At 36.3% G+C, this 22,399-nt stretch overlaps 1 protein-coding gene across 3 annotated transcripts; it reads right to left on the bottom strand.

Moving 5' to 3' along the window:
* Positions 1-1,782: 1,782 nt before the first annotated feature.
* LOC108984600 (type IV inositol polyphosphate 5-phosphatase 7-like) lies at positions 1,783-7,351 on the bottom strand. Of its 3 annotated transcripts, none has more exons than XM_018956608.2 (14): positions 6,741-7,351; positions 6,524-6,611; positions 5,877-5,945; positions 5,702-5,786; positions 5,504-5,608; positions 4,690-5,395; positions 4,383-4,576; positions 3,861-3,969; positions 3,594-3,742; positions 3,111-3,375; positions 2,854-2,956; positions 2,434-2,511; positions 2,116-2,327; positions 1,783-2,026 (listed from the first exon to the last, which is right to left on the bottom strand). In XM_018956608.2, exons 1-10 carry the CDS (start codon positions 6,768-6,770, stop codon positions 3,153-3,155), a joined length of 1,758 nt encoding a protein of 585 aa, XP_018812153.1. In that variant the 5' UTR covers positions 6,771-7,351; the 3' UTR covers positions 1,783-2,026; positions 2,116-2,327; positions 2,434-2,511; positions 2,854-2,956; positions 3,111-3,152. The 3 variants fall into 3 exon arrangements, with proteins under 3 accessions (XP_018812153.1, XP_018812150.1, XP_018812155.1); XM_018956605.2 differs by having other exon boundaries at positions 2,116-2,324; XM_018956610.2 differs by having other exon boundaries at positions 2,116-2,324; positions 6,761-7,350.
* Positions 7,352-22,399: the final 15,048 nt, after the last annotated feature.

Below are 22,399 nucleotides of genomic sequence, written 5' to 3'. Positions count from 1 at the left end.
TAAAACTAAAATTAGAGTACTCAAATGATTATGTTTGCCACCTTTGGTCTTCATTCAGTCTATCTTTTATCCTTTTTATTTTCTTTTTTCTTCAGCGCACACAAAAAAGCAAAAATTCACTTTTCAAAGTAAATTAACCTTCTCCGCCCATTTAATTTGGAACAGCTTGATTAGATCAGAGTTCATCCTTGGAAACATAAATGTTTCTTTTCAATATAGAAATGATCAGCAAGAGTTCACTAACAATTAGATAATTAATTAGTTGCACCAGCAATTAATAGATCAGCCGGAACATGATGATCACCCATCCATGCAGTTATTATGTGCAGAACTGCAAATGTACATGAGAACTTAATTATTAGTTGTCCCTCAAAATGGTATATTCTACAAGCATTTTAAGATAATTACCTTAATTGACAGAATTTGTGGATTTGAGGTCATACAAAGTTCACGCTTCACTCTACATATATGAGGCCAGGGTTTGACTCTCCGAGTCCGAGGTGGTTCCTGCATGCATCTGCTCGGCTAGCTGCAACTGGCCTGGGACCAGTTATCCACATTTGGAAAAAGCTAGAGAAATTATGAAGTAAGCTGCCTTACAATCATTCTATACTGGCATCCACGCCCACGCCATGGGTGCAGAATCCTCAAAGATAAACAAAACCAAAAAATCTTGCTTTTTGTATCTTCAAAAAAAAAAAAAACCTGACAAAATTCTTAAAGGGGTCTATTTCTCATGGTAGATAGCGACTCGCGAGGATACCGACTAGCTAGAGCTTCTTTTACCATTTTCTGAAAGTACACATGCAAATTGTCTTCAACTATAGATAATGGCAGTTCGAGCATTAACTTGACGTAGGTGATTCAAAATACCAAGTCGCAGAGTTAATTGACAACAAAATACAATGTTCGTCGAGAACATCCCTGATCTTAGAAGCTCTCAGCTCAGATACTTGATCATTACAACTTATAAATTTTCAGGTATTCATGAATCGTGGTAATTATAAGAGTAAGATAAAAAATAAATAAATAAATTATGATGTACTGATTCTTCTGACGCCCTTGTAACATAATGAGATCAGAAAAAGGTGGGATTGAAAATCGGACACCATCTAATGAATGATGTTATAATGTCATGTGCAGACTGTAGCAGACCTCTTTGAGTATAAATAAAGTAAAATAGAAGCAGGTCATTAACATCGGAATCCCAAAAAAAACAAAGGTCAGAATGTTTCCCATGCTCCTGATCTGTGTGGAAATGCAGGGAGAAGCCAGAGGGAATGCGCATGCGTTAACAAATAGAGTTGCTGACAAGCTGTACCTCCCAACATTTTACAGTTTTTGAAGGCTAAAGCCAGTCCTGCGTCCAATTATACTGCGCCTTTTTCTTAATTTTTATCATATGGTATTGTTGCCTTCGCTGTTTTCGCGGGTATCTTAAAGTGAAAGCAATTATTACGAGTACAGTTTAGAGCAAACAGCAAAAGACAAACGTGGAGTTAGAAGACTTTCAAGAGCAGTCTATTATAGAGTTTCATCCTATTTATTATTTTATTATTATTATTTAATATTTTACCATGATTTTTTCACTACTATTAAAAAATCAGATCACTATCCAAACACAACCTAAATCATAGCTTCTGATACTGCCAAAGCTGTAAATCTGTCTTGTGCTTTTCTGGTTTGTCATTTTCCTCGGAGTGAAAAGAAAAAGCAGAGATGAGAGAACGAACTTTTTCGTTAGAATCATTGACAAGAACAGAGATTGCAAGAGGCTTCAGATTTCTATCATCAACTTCATTTCTTTTTTCCTTTACATTTTGTACATCGCTTTAGCATTGAGTATCCGTCAGATCTTTCTTTACTTCTTTGTGCATTTAAAGGTAGTACCAAATGATTATTTTGACGATCTTTCACCTACATTAATCAGCCATCTATATATTCCCTGAACAAACTAAAGAATCAAGAATAAAAAAATTGTCATCTACCCACATGGCACTTCTTTTTGTAGGTTGAGTTCATCATCCTGCAGAACCAAAAGTTTAGATCATAAGCACATGGACAACTTATTTTAGTTTAAGTATAGGAGTAAGCACCAGGTAACACATACAGTACCTGATCATTATGCAGAATTGCAAATGTTCGTACGGGACTTTGAGATGCCAAAAAGGTGGATGCTTGTCAATCAGGTAATGGAAAATGCATCGTACTGGACTGTTGCGTAGTTTTTTTTTTTTTTATAACGGACTGTTGCGTAGTAAGCTAACAAGAAATGATGATCTCAAAGGTACAATGTGTTGGCGAGAGAATTACAGAACTAACACCTGCTAAGAGGAAGTAAAGGTAAAAAAAATTAAAAATTAGACAAACAACTGTGAACTTCAGCAAAACCAAGAAAAGTTAGAAAAAAAAAAAAAGTAGAGGGAGACCAACCTTTTTCGGTTTGTGGGCGACGGAATGTCTCCATCGCCAGTCAAGGATGAATTTCTTCAAAGTGATTCCCGCCTGCAACTGGGGACCAAATGCTAAGTAAGAATAGGAACAAGTATGAGGTCTACTACTCCACAAAACTTCAAAAAGAATAGAGAGAATGTAAATTTTAAAACACTTTCAAATCATGCAAAGTGAATGTTCTCGGAAATAGGCATGATTCGGCTCCTCGTGGGATATCAATCAAAGTATATCCTCCAGGCTTATTATACATCCGATGGGTTGCAGGAGTCTGGGAACTTACTGTCATCAGTATTAATAAGACTTACATACCAAGACATTTCTGTACTTCCAGCCACCCAGGATGCTTTAAGGAAAATATAAATAGAGACAGAGAGAAAGAGCTGAAAGAAGGGTATCCACCTGATTGACCGAGGATGCGAATACTTGATATGCAGAAACAAGTGATATTCTTCAACAGGTTATTGGCCATGGTAATCTCTCAGTTGTGGGCAAGAGCAAAGATCTGCAATTATATAGATTAATATATCTCCTCTTCAGGTAGATTACATAATGTCAGGATGACTAGGCCAGGTAAGTGCAGTCCAAGGCCTTCTGTCTACTATAAAAACAGGTAAAATGGTCGGTCTGAGCATGTGGGGGAGAGAGAGAGAGCATACTTGAGCACGAATTAATGTAAATCCTAATTATTCTTCTTTCCTTCAGAAAAAGTTTAGTTCAGTATATCCACGTGAGTTAGGCAGAAGCTCCTCCACTTCAATCTTGGAACTAGAGCAACTCATGCTTTTCCTCAGCCGGCTATGGCTTGACTCAACCTCGGCCCAAAATATGCCATAAACCGGTCTATGATCCGAAAATCTAGATTCGCCACGGACATAAGATAATTGCTGGAGACCTTCTCCATACCACAAAATTCGATCACACCTTCACACAAAATTAACTAAATCAGCACCATGCCCAGAGGGAAAAAAAGAACCAACAGAACCCACATTCTATTCTTTATATTATAGTCTACAATCCATACGAGAAAGAAAAAAAACTTCTTTTTAGTATATTTTCCATCTCTTCAATATCTCTATATTGCACTTGGGCTACGATTATGCATACTTTTTACCCACAAGGTATAGGAGGGATCATGTTACCAAGCAGGTGTTCTACGTTTCTCCTTCGGATGCATATCATCCCCTGCATATCTGTCTGAATTAGTTGAATACTTGTAAGTTGGTGGAAAATAAATCCTCCCTTCGTTCCACCCCACAAAAACACGACCATGTCTCTGTTCTCTACGTAACTGCCAAGAGTACCATCAATATTTTAGACTGGGAAGCTTCTTCATACAAGTAATTTGACTGACAAAAAAATAACAAAGAAAAGAGACAGATAGAAGGACTCTGGCAGAGAGAACATGCCTGGTCATTCTCTAACAATGCCCTCCAGTTTTGCATCTCCACAAGTGCTGTGGCAGAGCGGTAAGAGAGGGCAATACGATAATTCAAATCCCCAAGCCAAATAATTCGACTGGATAAAGAAAATAAGATACGTAATTAGAATCCTCAAGAAAATTTTTTATAGAACAATAACAATTAAAAGGGTTGTGAGCCACCGAGAAACAGAAGTTTTGTCCATATGATTTGCATACAAGCTGATGTCATTGCTCGGGTTTCAAGAGGGGAGCTTAGGTGAAAAAAAGAAGACTTAATTTGAATTATACCAGTTGATGAAATCCTCTATAAAGTATAATACATTTTTTGTATCGGTCTCTATAAAATATAATACATAATTTGAAATTCCAATGGAACCCCAAGTAGTCAAATTTTTCATATTGTTTTCCCCGCTAGTCTGCATGTTCCTGATACCCCCTACAATATCTGTTCATGGTACAACATTAGATAGATCGTAGCTAATAGATAGAGAATGAGTAAGGATCTTACTCATGCTCAAGGATAGTTTCTGGGGACTTCTCATCGCCAGAGCCATGAACTCGGGGAAATCTTGTCTTCCTAAGGATCTCCATGACATCAGAGTTCCTTCTTAGCTCATCACCCTCCTTCTGTCCTGAGGTCAAATGGCTACAGATGAAACAGAATGTTGTTTGGTGTAAAGACATACTGACTGAAATTGATCCCTGCAAATAAAAACAAAATAGTACTCGTTTTTCAGTTAATACTGACTGAGTTCCTTCTTAGTAAGTAACAAGCAGATGTACATGCTAACTAACACCATTAGATAATGAGATACCTTATTTCCAAGGTAACCCATCAATCCTCGGCCAACACAAGATACTTTCATGTTCTGGACGTGATCCCTCAATTCACTTCTCACCCATATTGTGAGAAATATGCCAACCATCTGTTTACTTGCAACTAAGCAGTATCTTGAATGCCCTGGCATTCGATATCCATCTTCATTAGATGCCAATCCGCCTTGGGCTATTGGTGAATATAATACAGTACTTGGTGAATCCCCTGGCACATTATCATCATCTGATGAACCCCATCTAGAATAGTCACTAGGCCTGGAATAGTCACTGGCCCTGGAATAGTCACTTGGCCTGGAATAATCACTCGGCCTATGACCCCATCTGAAACTGGGGTCATAGTCACTTGGCCGATGGCCAAAGATTACTCTATCACAAACACTGAATCGACGATCAAGTCTTGGATGTGGAATTGAAGGTTCATTGTCAACTCTCCAGCTGTGGGTTGTCTGGAATGATCGACGATGGAAGAAAGATGAGTTCTTCTGCCTTGCAGATCCCTCAAAATCGGCATTTATTTCTACAATTGGCTCCGGAATGGGAGACGGTGTATAGCATCCACCCCCTCCACTGGTGCCGGGAAGATTGTTGAGACTCTTTCGAATGAGAGCCAACCACTTTTTGGCAGGGCCGTTGTCTTCTGCACCCAGAACATTGCCAGCATTCAATGGAACAATTTCTTGAAATCTGATGTGCAAGGAAGAGAATGGCGTCCATTAGCAATGGCTAGTTTCATAGTACCCAATACATACCCAAGAACACATACGGTGAAAATATGCAGTACCCAAAACATACCCAAGAACATAAATGTCAGCAGGAGGTGAGGCATGCAGCCAGGCATCTAGATTCAAATTACTTGTTGGGGATCTTCCAGCCACATTCCATGTAGCCACGAATATGCTGCCCCAAAATTAAAAAGACAAGCTCTCAAAATCGATACAATAACAATCGTAATAAGAAGTAAAAGAGTAAATAAAGGAAAGAAATGGATACCTATAGTTCTGCACATCTATTATTCGAGGATGGTCGAGATTCATTCTTCTTCGTCGAACCTGCTCTGTGTTCCGGCAAAACTTTTCTGCGCATTGAAGTGAGAAAAAGAATTAAGGAAAAATAACAGCTTACAAATTGAATATGAAGTCTCGAATGTCTTCTGATTAAACTAAACCTGTTTTGCTTTTTTTGATCGTGCATGGCTCCCTCTCTGAGAAGCTGGTCCTATATTCCGTATCACCTCCTGAAAGAGAGAAATCATTGTTAATGCATCGACCCTATTTTTAAAACAAATTGGATATAAAATCAAAAAAAGAAAATATAAAAACAAGAATGTCTTAAATCGGTATTAGATGCAGAAAAAAAAAAAAAAAGAAAAAAAAAACTACTAAATCAAAAGAAATATTGCATTGACTGGTCAAAATAAAAAATAATTAATGCTTTGTTTGGTTGCTGAGAATACGAAGAAAGAAATACGGAATTTAGAATTTTTTTCGTAGGTATAATTTAGCACTTCGAGATCATTCATTTACTTATGATGCGGGAAACAGAAGCCTCCATCCAATTGAGCCTATTTCAAATAATTGGCCCAAGTTCTGAAAACCACGAGGATATTAACTATAAAGTTCAAACTACATATTCGTCCCTTTCTTCAGCTTTCTTAGTAACCAACCAGCAGGCGATAATTATGTAATAGATTCTATACTAGTGGAGGAAAAAGCATGTTCTTTTTCTATTATATCATTGAGGTTATGAGGAAATCCCAAAACCCCAAAAAAAAAAAAATCCAACTAATAATCCAGAGAGAACAAAGATACCCACCACCGCAATTAACATCATCTGCCTGAAAATCCTCAGTTTTGCTCTTGATATTGAACCACTTCCTGACCATTTTCTTTGACCATGAGAGCTTCAACAAACAAAAAACAGATAATCAGCTGACATCATCCAATGATTAGAAATGATAGGGATGCCAGAAACAAATTTATATAATTTTCCCAAACATTAATTTCTTTTCTAGCAGAAGAAAGTGAAAAACCTTGCTTTTCTTGGAATTACCATCTCTCATTGTTTCACTACCACTTCATACAGCTCTCCTAGTATTCTCTGCTATTCTGGATATCTGGGTTTTACTTAGAATCGACCAAAGATGTCAGGAATACAAGGAATGGGACCTTAGTACCCGAGATTCTCCTTCCCCAGTTCCCGGGTTTTCTCTATATTGAGCTTTGAAACGAGAACAAGCACAGTTGAACCTCAGTAGACTGTGTGGTTCCTAGAACTACCAAAAAAAGCTCAAGAGCTCAAGCAAAAAGACCAAGCAACAAAAGGGTTTTATGGTTTCCTTCTTATGGCTCTAGTAAATGCACCATATGAAAGTTTTATGGCGAAAAGAAGCAAAAACAGGGGCAATACGAAATCACCTCGACTGGAAAGAGAGAGAACGAGAGACAACGCTTTAATGCGTGGGAGTGAGATGAGATTCTGAAGCATAACAAGACAATGCGGCAGAGAGAGAGAGATAGAGAGTAAGGGATAGAACAAAGTATAGCCTGAGGTTCTCTTTCTCTCTCTCCTTGAAAGGGTCTCGGTCTGAGTAACAACAGCAAAGTATCGCATTTGAACAGAATAAAGTGCAGGAGAGAGAGAGAGAGAGAGAGAGAGAGAGTTCAGTCTTAAGGACTTTTATGTTTTTATTTTTTATTATTTTGTTAGATTGTTAATTTTACTCCAAAGCACAAGGCTGTCAAGGCATGCCAAAGCATGAAAGGGCAACGGGCAGGCTGTTTGGCCATTAACTTCTGAACCTAAAACGACCCGGCTGGGCAGCCGGACAAAGACTGCACTTGGTCAGCAAAGTGGAGGTTAGGATGAGAGATCTGTAGCAGACCGACCCTATTACTGTGCACCTGTGTCCTCCTTCCCCCCGTTTTATAGTCTTCCTTCAAAGTAAAAGCAGTTCAAAGAAAGGAAAAAAAAAAAAAGAGAGAGATAAAGGCAATGTATGTGTGTGTTGTAGTACAAGATTTTATTTTTATTTTGTCTTTTTATTTTGTTTCTTCTTCCGTTGGACAAAGAATGTTTGCAGAAGAGGAGGGTACAGTGTTGGGTTTTGTGAGGCTTTAACTTGTTTTGTTCTTTGGGAGTTTGCATTTTCGTGGAGTTTTTTCTTTTTTAATCTTTAGTGGCCATGAATAATAATTCATATATATTATATGGCCTCCTCAAGATCTTCTTTTTTGTCATTTTTTTCACCCTCTTACCAACTTCGGTATTATGAAGCTTTGTGTAGATTAGTCAAACTTTTGTATATGTTTAGTGAAGGACAAAAATAATGAGCTGACGGCGGAGCTGTCCAAGTTGGGGCCGGGCTACCACATTGACCCAATTAGAGACGATTGAGATTTTCTCAAATCTCTTTTGATTTTTTCCATTATTTAAAGAGTTTTGTTATAAATTAGTCCGTGTTTAAATCACATACTCTACATATATAGCTTTTCATAAAGTGTAAGCATGGGCGGACCTACCTTGATGGTTGCCCTAAAAATTTTCAAACAATGCTTAAAATAAGTTTGGATTGTAAGATGATAATTTTTTATTTTAGATGAAAGTTTAAAATATTATTATTTTGAGATTCGAAAAAGTTAAATTGGAATTTAAAAAATTTAAATTATTTATTATATTTTGTGTGAAAATTTAAAAAAATTGTAATGATGAGATGAGATGAGAATTGTGTGTCTTATCTCACTTGCCAAACATACCAAATTTTTTTAAATATATCCTAATATAAAGATAATTTGCCTCCCAAAATATTTTCAAAAATCTCATTTAGTACTTAAAGTTGTCTTGGTTTCTTTTAGTTTTTTAATCATTTTTTCATACTCACACCTATTTTTTGTCATTAATAAAATCACACATTCTCATTTTGTTTTTTTTTTTTACATCTCATAAGAGCTAAGAAAATATCTTGGTCTGTTTTTATAAGATATTTGGTAAATTTACAACCTCATTTTTCCTATTTTTTTATAATTTTCCTTTCAAGTCTTGCACTAGCTAGCTTATTTGGATTAGTTTTGTTAGTAAGTACATATATATTACCATCGAATTAACAATTAGGAGTGAATGCAACAAATTTCACATAACTATTTCTATCTATATTATAGAGACTTTATAATATTCAATCTTAGATTCAACAAAAAAGTTTATCTTTATTTACTTAATTTTTATCATTTGCTTCAAAACATCTTACATGGCTATTTATATCTTAATTTTTATCGTTCACTTGAGTCCGATGGAGCTCAAGTGATAGGTTTAGATGTGTGGCTGTAATAATTTAGTTTGTCCCTAGATAACAATCTTATATGGTTAATGTTAAATGTTGATGGCACACTTTACTACCTTAAAATCAGTTAGTGTTCACCCTTAAATATGACACACTTTGCTAATCCTCCCCACACACCAAATCTTAATTCTACCCCTGAGTGTGAATATATTTTTTATGAGTGTTTTTCATATAGTGTGAGTGTGAGATGATGAATAGTGACTAATGAGAATAAATATTTTTATTTAAAAAAAATAAGAAAAAAAACACAAGAGTTCGGTTGTCTAGTTTTACTGTCTTTTTCTAAAAAAAGAAAACCTCATGTGTTACGAGTTCAAATTATCTGAAAGTTAAAATGCTAACACTTTTTTATTATGTTAATTGAATGTGGTCATGTATTCATGATCATAGGCTTGCAAATAAAACATTTTTTTTTTTTTTTTTTATGGAATTCAAGGCTTTCTGAAAAATTCCACTTGGTAGACATGAGGATCATATTGCACATGATGTACGTATATATAGGTAAGTAGTGTTGATGAGCAAAAATCTTTGAAGAATATCCTTTGGAGGTGACAACTGATCACTCGTACGTTCAGAAAATGTATGTGCGCCTACATATTGGTATTATTCTGATATTCTCCATGGTCATGGGGGTTGAAGTATATACACAGAGACGACAAGATCAGCACAGAATATGGGAGACCGATTAAAATGCTTTGCCTCGTGTCTATTTTCTGTACATGTATAGACGTGAGTGGACTTCCATGATCTTCTTCAAATCAACCCTATCTAATCAGCAATATCAAATGATTTTCCTTGGTGAAAAAAAATAAAATATTATTGGTTGGTGACGATGTCGTTTTCCTAATTTTTGTATTCATGAGTTTACTAATTATGTGGACGAGTAGTAGTAGTACATGGCTACATGATTTTAATTAATTTGCTTCATCTAATGTGGGTCGACTTTCATTTCACTTTGGGAATGATTAATTTGAAGCATTAATAAAGGGAAAGAAATTAATAAAGTGATGAACATTGAATAATACAAAGAAACTTGTAAAGTTGGGAATTGTACCCAAAGACTAAAGAGCAAGCTGAGCAAGTAATGGGGTCCATATTTTGGTATATTTAGAAATAATCTAAAGGGCACGAATTAAAGATGTGGACCTACACATATGATCTTGGAAATTCTTTTAATTATTTTCTTTCGTCTCCCCATGACCTCTTTTGACATTAACCTTGATATATGCAGCATTACATGGCCGGATGGCATTAGTGCAACCCAAGCCATGTGTTTGGATTCAACGAGTTCATGATGAAGCTGAAGGATTCAGTTTGGATGCGCATCCAAGTGTCGATTTTGTAAGGAGGGGATCAGAATCTGTTGTCATAAGAGAATGTTTTCCTCTTTATAATTAATTTGGTTTGGCTGTATGCATATAAATAAATAAAACAAAAATTCGGGAAAAAAAATATCGAGAAATATATAGTACTACTTTTCTTACGTACAAATGAAAAAATAGCTTAGAGAAAGAATAAATAAATAAATAAATCAGAAGTTGCGCATAAAAGAAAATAAAGAGTTTATTGTCATGGAATTTTATCATCATGTGTAAATTAATTAATAAAAACATATAAAATTTGATTATTAAAAAAACTAATGGATTTTGAAAAAATAGAATTTAAGATAAGTTTTGATATTTATGAGAAAATGTAAGTATTGAGTTAGATAAAAAAAAAAAAAAAAAAAAAAAGCTTTTTTTGAAAAATGAAAAGTTCTTTCAAATCTAGAGGCCGGTGATGGGTCCTTTTGAGAGATGAATATGACATGATCCAAATTGCAAGGGATGCAAAGATAGAGGGAAGAGCCACCTTGAATTCAAAACTAATGAATTTTCAACGGAATACTAGTAGTCCAATATCAAAGTGGGTATCAAAGGGAACACCGCTGGCCATGGATTCAACCAATCCATTATGAGTTTTGGAATCTAATTATTTTCACTAAGAAAAATAAAAGATTTAAATGGTATCTAGCTAGAATTCAATGTCTATCATCCTTGTCTTTACAAGTTGACTATCAATATATATTATAAATTCTTTGGAACGGAAACTCCATTCTCATGCCTTTAAGAGCATCTTTATTGGTTTGGTTAAATTTATCTTTAAAATTTAACTAATATTACACTTTTTTACATTTATCTATTTCATTTAAATTCAACCCTCATATTGGATTATCGATTCACTCTCTATATAACAATAAAATATTATTAACTTAATTTATTTTTATCACATTTTGTATCTCTACCAATTAAATGTTAATAATAATTATATTCTAATTAAATTAATATTAAAAAAATCATATTTTCAAAAGTCATTTAATGTTAATAACAAAAAAATTTGATTAAACTCATTTAAAATTCTGTCTAAATTTTTTAATTACAAACCAAATAGTATTTTGGCTTGGAGTGAGAAACTAATATTTTAATGTTTGTTTGAAGTGAGAAATTAGTATTTTAATATTTGGTGAATCAATTGTGGTTCTCCATATTTGGCCAACCACTGTAGTAAAAGTCTAAATTATTTTAGATTTGCCTAATTCAATGTAGGATGTTTTTGACATCAATTATGTAAATTTTAGCCAACCTCCTCATTTGGCCAAGGCAATGAGGATGCTCTAGCAACCACAAATAAACTAATGACACATCAGCAATCCACATAGAAGTCACATGAGCCGCACCACAAGGTAGTAAAATCAAAACTAGAGAAGCCCATGTGATCTATTTTCTTTTGAAAACACAAACCCGCTCATCCACTCCACCCACACCGCCACGCGCCGTATGACCTTTATACCGACGTAGGAGCTCAAGACCCGCTCACCCCTTCAGACCAGTGCACCTCCAGACCAAGTGATCCCTTCAGATCGTCGGTCGCACAAACACCATCCAAAATCAGTGCACTGCTGCCCTCCAGACTGCTGCACACCATCATCCTCCTTGTTCATCGACGTCTTCATATATGCAATTTACATGGTTTGCAAAGAGATAAGGCACATAGTATTGAATTAAGGTCTCGCCATTGTTCAAGACCATTGAAACTCTGGCCCTGTATGCACTCCATTCATCATAACGATTCCAAAGGTGTTATGAAGCCAAGAAGAAGAATGAAGAAACATGGAAGTTTAGGGTTACAAGCATTGAAGACAGAACTGGGATTAACTACTGAAGTATCGAGAAGATAAGGTTGGAAGTCACTTGAAGTACCAGCAATTTCAAAACGCATAGCAACACGAAGTGAAGACACACCGTTTCATCTGGATTACAAGCACCATTTCATCATCTCCTAAAGTGCACTGTTTTACTGTATTTCTTTTAATATTCTAGAAGCTTAAAGGAATATTTCTGCTTTCTTTCTTTCCGTTAGAGTCAGGACAGTGTCCTATTTTTATTGCTTTGGTTTGTTACCTCTGCGTGGGTATTAGGACGAGTCTAGAAACAAGGTGGATTATCGCTGAACATTTCTGAAGAATCTGAATGCAGACTTTTGGGAGGTTTAAGGGTCCCTCGAAGAACCCTATATCGTTCCTTTCTATTTCTACTATCTCAAGCATTTCCACAAACAGTTCATCTACATTTCATTTTTTTACTTCAAATCCATACCATCCTACAATCATTACAGCCATAATACATCCCAGAATTAATAGAATCATTACAAGTGGTATCTAGAGCCTAACATTCCTAATGGCTGAGAATGTCTGCACCAAACAGCAGCAGCAAGATATGGTACTTCAGCATGACCAAGCCGTTCACGATATGAGAGAACAGATGCATAAAATATTTGATATGCTAAGAACAATTCTAGCAAATCAGACAACCACTACTTTGCATTTTATCAAACACTTGTAGCGCAGAAACTTTTAATGACCTCATACCACATGGAGGGGGAGGCTCTCACTTAGTATCAAGATGCTGTTGATACAGGGCAGTTTACAAACTGGCAGGCCTTCACTGAAGCACTCCAACTACGCTTTGGTTCCACAACGTATGATGATCCGATGGAGTCTCTCACCAGGCTGAAACAAACCTCTACAGTGGCTGTGTATAAGGCTCAGTTTGAGTCTCTCTCTAACCGTCTCATAGGACTTTCTGATACCCATAAGTTGAGTTGTTTCCTTAGTGGTCTCAAAGATGAAATCCGTCTTCCTTTTCGGTTGCTCAATCTAGTGAACCTCAACATAGCATTTAGCCTCGCAAAAATACAAGAAGAATTTTTGGTTAGCATAGAAGAACTAGTAAACCTTGAGGAGACCGAAACACATACCAAAACACCACTGGAAGTCAGTGGTCAAGTCCTAATAGTAGTACAGCTCAAACTCCAAAACCTCCCACTCCTATGAGAAGGGTGTTTTCTAGCCAAATGAATGACAAAAGGAAAAAAAATGGTTGTGTTTTCACTGTTCGGAAAAGTGGCATTTGGGGCATGTGTGTAAAACCCCAAAGATCTATTTCTTACAAGTTGAGGAGCAGGGGGTGATGACAAAGGCGAGGAGGTGTTCTATGACACCACAGACTTGGCTGACACAGCACCACCAACAGCAACACAGAATGGTCCAATTATTACACTCAATGCCTTAACAAGTACTCCTTGCCCCAAAACTATGAGATTATATGGACATATTGGTGCTGCATCTGTGCTTATTTTAGTGGATACAGGAAGTACTCACAACTTCCTGGACCCATCCATTGTTAAAATAATTAAGCTGCAAGTTAGTAGTGAGCTACAATTAAAAGTACAAGTGGCAAATGGTGAGATGGTAGAGACCTTGGAATCATGTAATGAGGTGGTTACTAGGATCCAAGGTGCTCATTTTAAAACACCTTATTTTGTCTTACCCTTGGCTAGTTGTAATGGGGTGTTAGGGATTCAATGGCTGGAATCTCTTGGGTCAATAAATTTGAATTTTTTTGCACTAAGTATGCAGTTTCAGTGAGAAGGACAGATAGTTACATTTAAGGGCCTTCAGTTACAAGACACTACGTTTACTAGCTGCCACAAATTATTTATCAACTCTTATTACAAAGGGAAAGGCTTAATATTGCAATTACATGCCCAATCTGCACTAGTGACTAATGAGGTGCAAGATTCTGAAGCTAGGGAGGTTTTATCCTCCTTTAAACATGTTTTTGATGAGCCCATTGGGTTGCCACCTGTGCGATCTCATGATCATCGCATTATCCTCAAGGATGGCACAAGCCCCATTTCTACATGACCTTATCGATACCCCCTACTACCAGAAGTCAGAAATTGAAAAAATTGTGGTTGAATTACTTAAGACATGCATCATTAGGCCAAGTTCAAGTCCCTTTTCATCCCCTGTTTTATTGGTCCGAAAGGTTGATGGTAGTTGGTGCCTATGTGTCGATTATAAGGCACTAAACCAGGAGACCGTTAAGGACAAGTTCCCGATTCCAGTGATTGACGAACTCCTAGATGAACTCCATGGGGCAATTGTGTTCTCAAAGCTGGATCTCAAATCCATCTATCATCAAATACGGGTAGTACTTGAGGATATTCCCAAAACGGCCTTCGGAACTCATGAGGGGCACTATGAGTTCTTGGTAATACCATTTGGGCTTACCAATGCCCACATTCCAAGAGCCAATGAACACCATTTTTAAGCCGTTTCTACGCAGATTTGTCTTAATATTCTTTAATGACATCTTGGTGTACAACACCGCCATGGAACAACACATTGGACATCTCAAATTAGTCCTAAAAACTTTAACTTCACATTGTTTGTTCGCTAAACTGTCCAAATGTCAATTTGGGGTGGCTGAGATGGACTATTTGGGTCACGTTGTCTCGGGAATGGGTGTTAAAGCTGACCCAAAGAAGGTAACAGCAATGGTTGATTGGCCAACTCCAGTTAATACTAAAGCCTTGAGGGGTTTCCTAGGCTTAACGTGGTACTATCGGAAGTTTATACGGGGTTATCGCATTATTGTAGCATCACTTAGGGCTCTCTTGAGAAAGAACTCTTTTAATTGGGATGACAAGGCTAATGAGGCCTTTTTAAAGCTTAAGGCAGCAGTATCTACTCCACCAGTGCTAAAGTTGCCTAACTTTTCATAGAAATTTGTCATTGAATGTGATGCAAGCGGATGTGGGGGTAGGGGCAGTTTTAATGCAAGAGGGCCAGCCTATTGCTTATCTAAGCAAAGCATTAAAAGGTACATCTCTAACCCTTTCTACTTATGAAAAATAACTCATAGCCCTGGTCACAACAGTACACAAATGGAGACCCTATTTATTGGGCCAGATCTTCATTGTTAAAACGGACCAACAGTCACTCAAGTATCTCTTGGAGCAAAAATTGGGCACAGTTAAGCAGTGAAAATGGATCACAAATTAATGGGCTATGATTTTACAATCCAATACAAACAAGGAAGAGAGAATAAAGTGGCAGATGCCCTTTCTCAAAGGCATGAATCAGATATGAGTCAACGTGGATTTTTAGGCCTTATAACATTTTCCACCCCTTTGTGGATAGAATAACTCAAGGCCATGTATGCAACTTCAGCCAAGTTGAAGGGGAGGCTGAGTTGAAGGGGATTGTATAGCAGCTTACTACAGGTCAACAGGGCCTAAAGATTATGTTTTAAGGCAAGGGTTACCCTTCAAGATAAGCAGGTTGATCATTGACCCTCAGTCTATGTTCAAAGCTAAAATACTAAGTTTTATCCACTCGAACCCCCAAGCAGGCCATTCGAGGTACTTGAAAACATACCAGCAAGCAAAAAGAAATTTCTACTGGCACGACATGAAGAATGACATCAAGCGTCTGGTAAGGAAATGTGATATATGCCAAATTAATAAAACTGAGACCACTTTACCCCATGGGTTTCTCCAACCATTCCCTCACAAGCTTGGGAAGAGATATCACTAGATTTTGTGGAGGGATTACCTAAATCCCAAGGGTTTAGTGTGGTATTGGTAATCATTGATAGACTGACCAAGTATGGCTATTTTTTAACATTGGCACATCCATACACAACGGCTGATGTGGCGAAGTTGTTTTTCGAGAAATATTCAAATTACATGGAATGCCCAAAATTGTTCTATCGGATCGTGATCCTATCTTTCTAATTGTTTTTTGGAAGATTAAATTTGAATTACAGGGATCTGTTTTACACTATAGCTCAGCCTACCATCTGCAAACTGATGATCAAACTGAGGCTTTAAACAAGACTTTGAAAGACTATTTACGTTGCTATGCGGGAGCTAAACCTAAGGGCTGAGTACAATGGTTACCACTAGCCGAATGGTGGTACAACTCATCGTACCACACTTCGACTAAAATTTCTCCATTTGAGGCCTTATATGGATACTGCACACTAAGACTCAATTCCTATATCCCAAGTACAACACTCAATGTTGTTGTTGACCAACACTTAACCACACGAGACTAGATCAAAAATCAACTCAGACACAATTTACAACAATCTCAGCAACACATGAAGTTTTATGCAGACAAAAAAAGATCTGAAAGTGAGTTCGCAGAAGGAGATTGGGTTTACCTTTGCTTACAGCCCTATCGACAGAGCTCCATCGCTATACGCCACAACCTCAAGTTGTCACCTAGGTTTTATGGCCCATTTCAAGTACTCCAACGCATAGGGAAGGTTGCCTACAAGCTCGATCTGCCAGTGACTTCACGCATACATCTAGTGTTTCATGTTTCGTGCTTGAAACGCAAACTAGGCGACCAGATCCACCCTCTTCCCACCCTTCCTCCAGTAAACACAAAAGAGGAAATCTAGCCAGAGCCTGAGAGCATCATCGATCGACGTACGAGAAGGCTAGGAGACAAAGCCATCACCAAAGTCTTGATCAAGTGGGTTGGGGCTTTCTCGAAGAACAATAGTTGGGAACCACTTTCAAAGATGAAGGACCTTTACCCGAACCTTGTGGGCAAGGTCTTTTAACGGGGGTGGATTTTTATGAAGCCAAGAAGAAGGATGAAGAAACATGGAAGGGTAGGGTTACAAGCATCGAAGACAGAACTGGGATTAACTACTGAAGTATCGAAAAGATAAGGTTGGAAGTCACTTGAAGTACCAGCAGTTTCAAAACACACAGCAACACGAAGTGAAGACGCACCGTTTCATATGGAATACACGCACCGTTTCATCATCTCCTAAAGTGCACCATTTTACTGTATTTCTTTTAATGTTCTAGAAGCTTGAAGGAATATTTCTGCTTTCTTTCTTTCCGTTAGAGCTAGGACATGTGTCTTATTTTTATTGCTTTGGTTTGTTACCCTTGCGTGGGTATTAGGACGAGTCTATAAACAAGGTGGATTATTGCTGAACATTTTTGAAGAATCTGAATACATACTTTTGAGAGGTTTAAGGGTCCCTCGAAGAACCCTATATTGTTCCTTTCTATTTTTACTATCTCAAGCATTTCCACAAACAGTTCATCTACATTCCATTTTTTTACTTCAAATCCATACCATCCTGCAATCATTACAACCATAATACATCCCAGAATTAATAGAATCATTACAAAAGGTCTCCTAAGGTGAAATATCCAATTATTTCTCTCTTCCATGGATGCCATAGGTGATTGAGGTTTCTAATCTCAGTCTGCGACCAAAACAATAATAATAATATACGTAACATTATAAATGAAAATGAAAGCAATCACTTGAAAACCTTAGAGAAAACTGAAAATCAAAGGAAAACAATCATTAATCGAAAAAAAAAAACTAGATAACCCTTGGGAAGAGATTAGGATGCGACCATAGGGGTTGTGCAATGGAGGAATACTTTCTCACATATAAGCAGTGGCGGACCTACACAGGGGCAGGGGAGGGCCATGCCCCCAAAGTTTGAAAAATAAAAAAATTTATATTAGTCTTTTTATGATTTAATATGATTATATTATCTCATATTGTGTTGGTTTTCTCTCTAAAACGTTATCTTAACCTCCTCTATAAAATTATTTTGATCTTATAAATTATTTTGACTCAAAAATAGAATAAAAAATATTTTATTATAATTTTAGTTTTGCTCGGCCCCCCTTATAACAAATTTATGGTTCCGCCACTGCATATAAGGGTTTTGTACGTACATGGATTAGAGAGAATCGGATACAGAAAATGAGAGTGAAGGTGTTCTCTCCCCTAAACCTGCAAAGGGAGGAAACCCGCAAAATAGAGAGAGAGAGAGAGAGAGAGAGAGGGCAGGGCAGGGGGGACAGAAAAATTGGTGTCCATCTATAATGCGTGGTGTCTACGTGACACACCTCCATTGGAGGGTGTTATTTGGGAGAGATCGATTCAACCAGCTATAAGCTATTCTATATATATATATATATATATATATACTCAATCTACAAAAAAAAAAAAATATATATATATATATATAAATTAGTGTGACACATTTTAAGTAATTTTATAAATTGACGACTTAATTCAAATGTTGTTTAAAACACGATACATTATTCGATTCAGCCTAGATCAAGATGAAGATTCAACATGATTTCTCTAATTTCGAAATATAAAAACTTTTCTTGCCCTCTCAAACACAATACGTACCAAACATGCATGCCGCAGTACTTATTCCCTGAGAATGAGTTCAAATTACATAATATTCCGGAAAAGCATCAAGCTGCATGGTTTCTTGTCTTTTAAAGATCCTAACTACAGCTGTAATGTTTCAGCACATGCAAGTACTACTGGATGACTAAGATTGCGTGATTAATGAAAGGGACACAATCATGGACCATTAATGGATCATCTCTCACAGAATAAGAGACAAACACATCATTAATTAAGTAGGTCAAAAACATAAAGAACTCCCAAGAAGATTTGTTTGTTGCTTTTACTTTTTCTTCCCCCCGAAACCAGCCACCTTTGGTGAATCTAATAGGGCAGCTAGCGCCTAAACATGATTTACGAGGCATGCAGTCAAAGGAAACAGCAAGCCAGCCAACTGCAATTTATTTATTATTATTTTTTTTTTCATTTTTTTTCTTCTCAGATACTTTATTGCCAGCTTTTTCCGGCTTGGAGAGACCCCATTGTTTGATCTTTTTCTTTACAGAGGTATTGTATCGGTTTCAAGGCATGGTTTTGGGGTCCTTTGGTTTTTCAAAACGCGACAAAAGCTTTGCTCACTTGTCCTTATCTTTAGCATCTACCACAGTAAAGTGAATTATATATGTGCCTATGATCTATTGATGTAGACCACTCTTCTCACATGCACATATGCATGATCTGCTAATATTTCTTCTAGGGTTTGTGTGTTTTTATTTATTTTTCCCCAGAATGTTGAACCCTAAATATTTGACATGCATCGATCCCACGTACAAATTAAAGACCGGATCATTAAATCATAGAACTAAATGATCAAATTACAAGAGTACTAAAAAAAGCTGCTTGGATGTGAGTTTTGGTAGCAATATATATAATATATCTAGGTTTTACCATGCATGATGATGATGTTGTTGTGCTTGAGCCAGTAGTACAACGTTAGGGATGACGTCCAAGGTGAAAAAGGTTAATGTTATAACTTATAGTAGAACATTTTGAAGTAAATGATGTTGTTTTAATGTTTGCTTGAATATGAAAAAACAAGGGAGTTCTCGTGTGAGATATCTGATCTGCTATCGTTACTGTAAATAATTTGATGAACATCATCATGTTGGAGTTTTTTATGTCATTTTTTTTTTCTTAATATTTCTCTCAAAGTTTTAAGGAGGGAATATCTTTTCTGTGATAATATTGTAGGATGACCCAAATATATATTATGGGGGAATTAATTAGCACATGAACCAACGATCGAGATCGAATATATTGTAGCCATCTGATCATCTTTTTAACTCCAGTACTTGAAGTTTGAGTACTCTATTATAATTTTGAATTATGAACTTTTATTTGATTTGGTTGGGTGAGATCATCTGTGATTTCATAAGTATTATTTTCTTGTTTATAAGTACGTATGCTCTAGCTTTTAGATTAATCATTTTCGGAATTTACTTCTTTAACTCGTGAACTTAAGACTGATTATTAATGCCTAATAAATTACAGAGTCGTCTCTAGTGGATTTCAAGGTCTAGCTAGAAGATTTTAAAAGCACTTGCCAACTGTCGTTTATATGTTCTATATAGCTCAATAAAATAAAAATAAAAACAAAAGTCAAATAATTGCTAGAATCGAAAAAATAAGGTGTCGATTCCCACGTATTAATTGACCTTAATTTCCAAGTATATTTGGATCACTTGTCAGCTGAGATCATGGTTTATGCTCGAGATTCAAGCCCGGACCACAATTTTTTTTTTCCTTTTTAAAAAGAAAGTTGGGATTGAAGAAAGAGATTTTGACCCGATGCTCCCAGCTTTTGATTGAGAAATAAATCTTAATTTTAATTATGATAGGGACTTGATCAATCTTATAATGAATATATACTGCATCTCAAGGAATTTTTGTTTTCGATCAACTCCCCCCCATTACAATCAAAAGAAACTAGCTAGGGAGCCAATATTAATATTTCAACCTCCTGATCATCACCCCGGCCATTAAGAGGATGATCAGAATATATAATTTGGAATAAATTTCAGGACCTTCTATATATATATATATATATATATATAAATATATATATATATATATGCTGCATGCTTCCTGTCCAATATAAGCAGCTCGCAAAACCCATTCCAATTAAAAAGAAAAAAAAATCAAAACGTCGATAAATTTTAATAATTTTATCGATACGATAAATTTGTCAATAAACAGACTTACAAGTTGATTTTTTTCATTAATATTGGGAGGAGAGATCTCTCCTTTTTCATCATCATATCCCTTGAATATATATTTGAACTCATTGGATTCACCTCATAATTATCTGCACCAAAGCAATTCAACCAAGTATAGGCCAGATTCTGCTACAGCTACTGAGTTCATGATGGGTGTGGGTCAATTTAACATGAAATGGGATAAAAGTTGATATATATATATATATATTTATATTGAATGATTTTATTCTCGGCTAATTTTTTGTACTTCTTTCTCAAGCCATGCAATTGAACCGAGTACTACTACCTACAATGAATTCATCAAGTTCTAAAATTACCTAATTTTTTAGACTCTAGCTATAAATCAAGATCAGATCAAAGTCCCTTATTAGGAAAAGAATGGATGGTTGGATGGTTGAGTGTTCAATTGGCAAAGCCTAGCTCTTATTGCTGGATACAAACCTAGCTACAAAGGCTAGAATCGAATCTTTAATTACATAAAACAGACAAGGATTAATTCAAAGAATAAAAGCTGTTAACTACATGTTTGGAAAGCTTATGTATATATATAGGAGGGCCTGCATGATGGATCTATCTGCAGTGAAACAAGAAGGGAGTTTCATATCAGAATGGATTCATTTATGATGTGAATAAATGCTGGATGTAGATATGGAGGGATGTTTGGTCCAGAAAACCAGAGGAGAAGAAAAGCCACCCACCATTCGTTTCATTAAGTATATATTTTTCTGTGGTGAAGATGATTTTCAAATTCAAGGCATTTTATACAATCACATTCCATATTGCCTTTCAAATCATGAGGTGTCTATCCGTTTCAGTGTCTTGTCCTCCATGAAACCTCTCAAGTTAGCATTAAAGTAGAGGTGGGGCCAAAGGTCATGGTGGGTATGAACAAGGTTTTGCTTTGAACTTATTTCAAACATAATGTCACTGTCATATTCTCATGATCAGTACACCCAACCAGTGAAAGTTGCATTAAATTCCCCATGCTATCTAATCTAATCTAATTAGCCCAATCCATGTAATTATTGGGGCTTAATTATGTTTATAATGGCATCAAATTAGTACTATTCATCCTGATTATGGCCTGAAAACTTCGATATACCCAGATCTGGAACTCAAGTTTCAAAATCGGATCAAAACTCAAATTGACACTGATTTTTAAAAACTCAAAATCCAAGTTCGAGTTACACCCGATTTTTTTTTTTCTTTATTAATCAAACTAGAGTTTTTAAAGACGTAGGGCAAGTGAAAAAAAATTGAATCCCAAGATTGAGATTCATTAGCTCCCCACACTTTCCAAAACAGTACTGTGATCAATATGATATGGCTGGGCTTCATTCCTGTCAGCATGAACTCGTAAAATAGTATTGCAATTTCTCTTGCATCCCCTTCCAGAGTGAAGCCGCCAAATACAGTATTCCATGATATGGCATCTTTGTTTTGCATGCCATTGAAAACTTTTAGAGCTGAGTCATTTTTATCATTCTTGAAATACATATCCATGAGAGCATTTGCCATTGACGGGCTAAATAGCATCTCACTCCTGATGATCAATCCAT

This window comes from Juglans regia, chromosome 7 (assembly GCF_001411555.2).
Source record: "Juglans regia cultivar Chandler chromosome 7, Walnut 2.0, whole genome shotgun sequence".
Classification (NCBI taxonomy): domain Eukaryota; kingdom Viridiplantae; phylum Streptophyta; class Magnoliopsida; order Fagales; family Juglandaceae; genus Juglans; species Juglans regia.
The sequence above is the reverse complement of the archived record's forward strand: the minus strand, read 5'-3'. Positions and strand labels throughout refer to the sequence as shown.

Coding starts and splice junctions, on each gene's coding strand:
- LOC108984600 (XM_018956608.2), bottom strand. CDS start 6,770: ATGAGAGATGGTAATTCCAAGAAAAGCAAG. Junction 5,609..5,701: donor ATAGATGTGCAGAACTATAG/GTATCCATTTCT, acceptor ATTTTGGGGCAG/CATATTCGTGGCTACATGGA. Junction 3,376..3,593: donor AAACGTAGAACACCTGCTTG/GTAACATGATCC, acceptor TTTTGTGTGAAG/GTGTGATCGAATTTTGTGGT.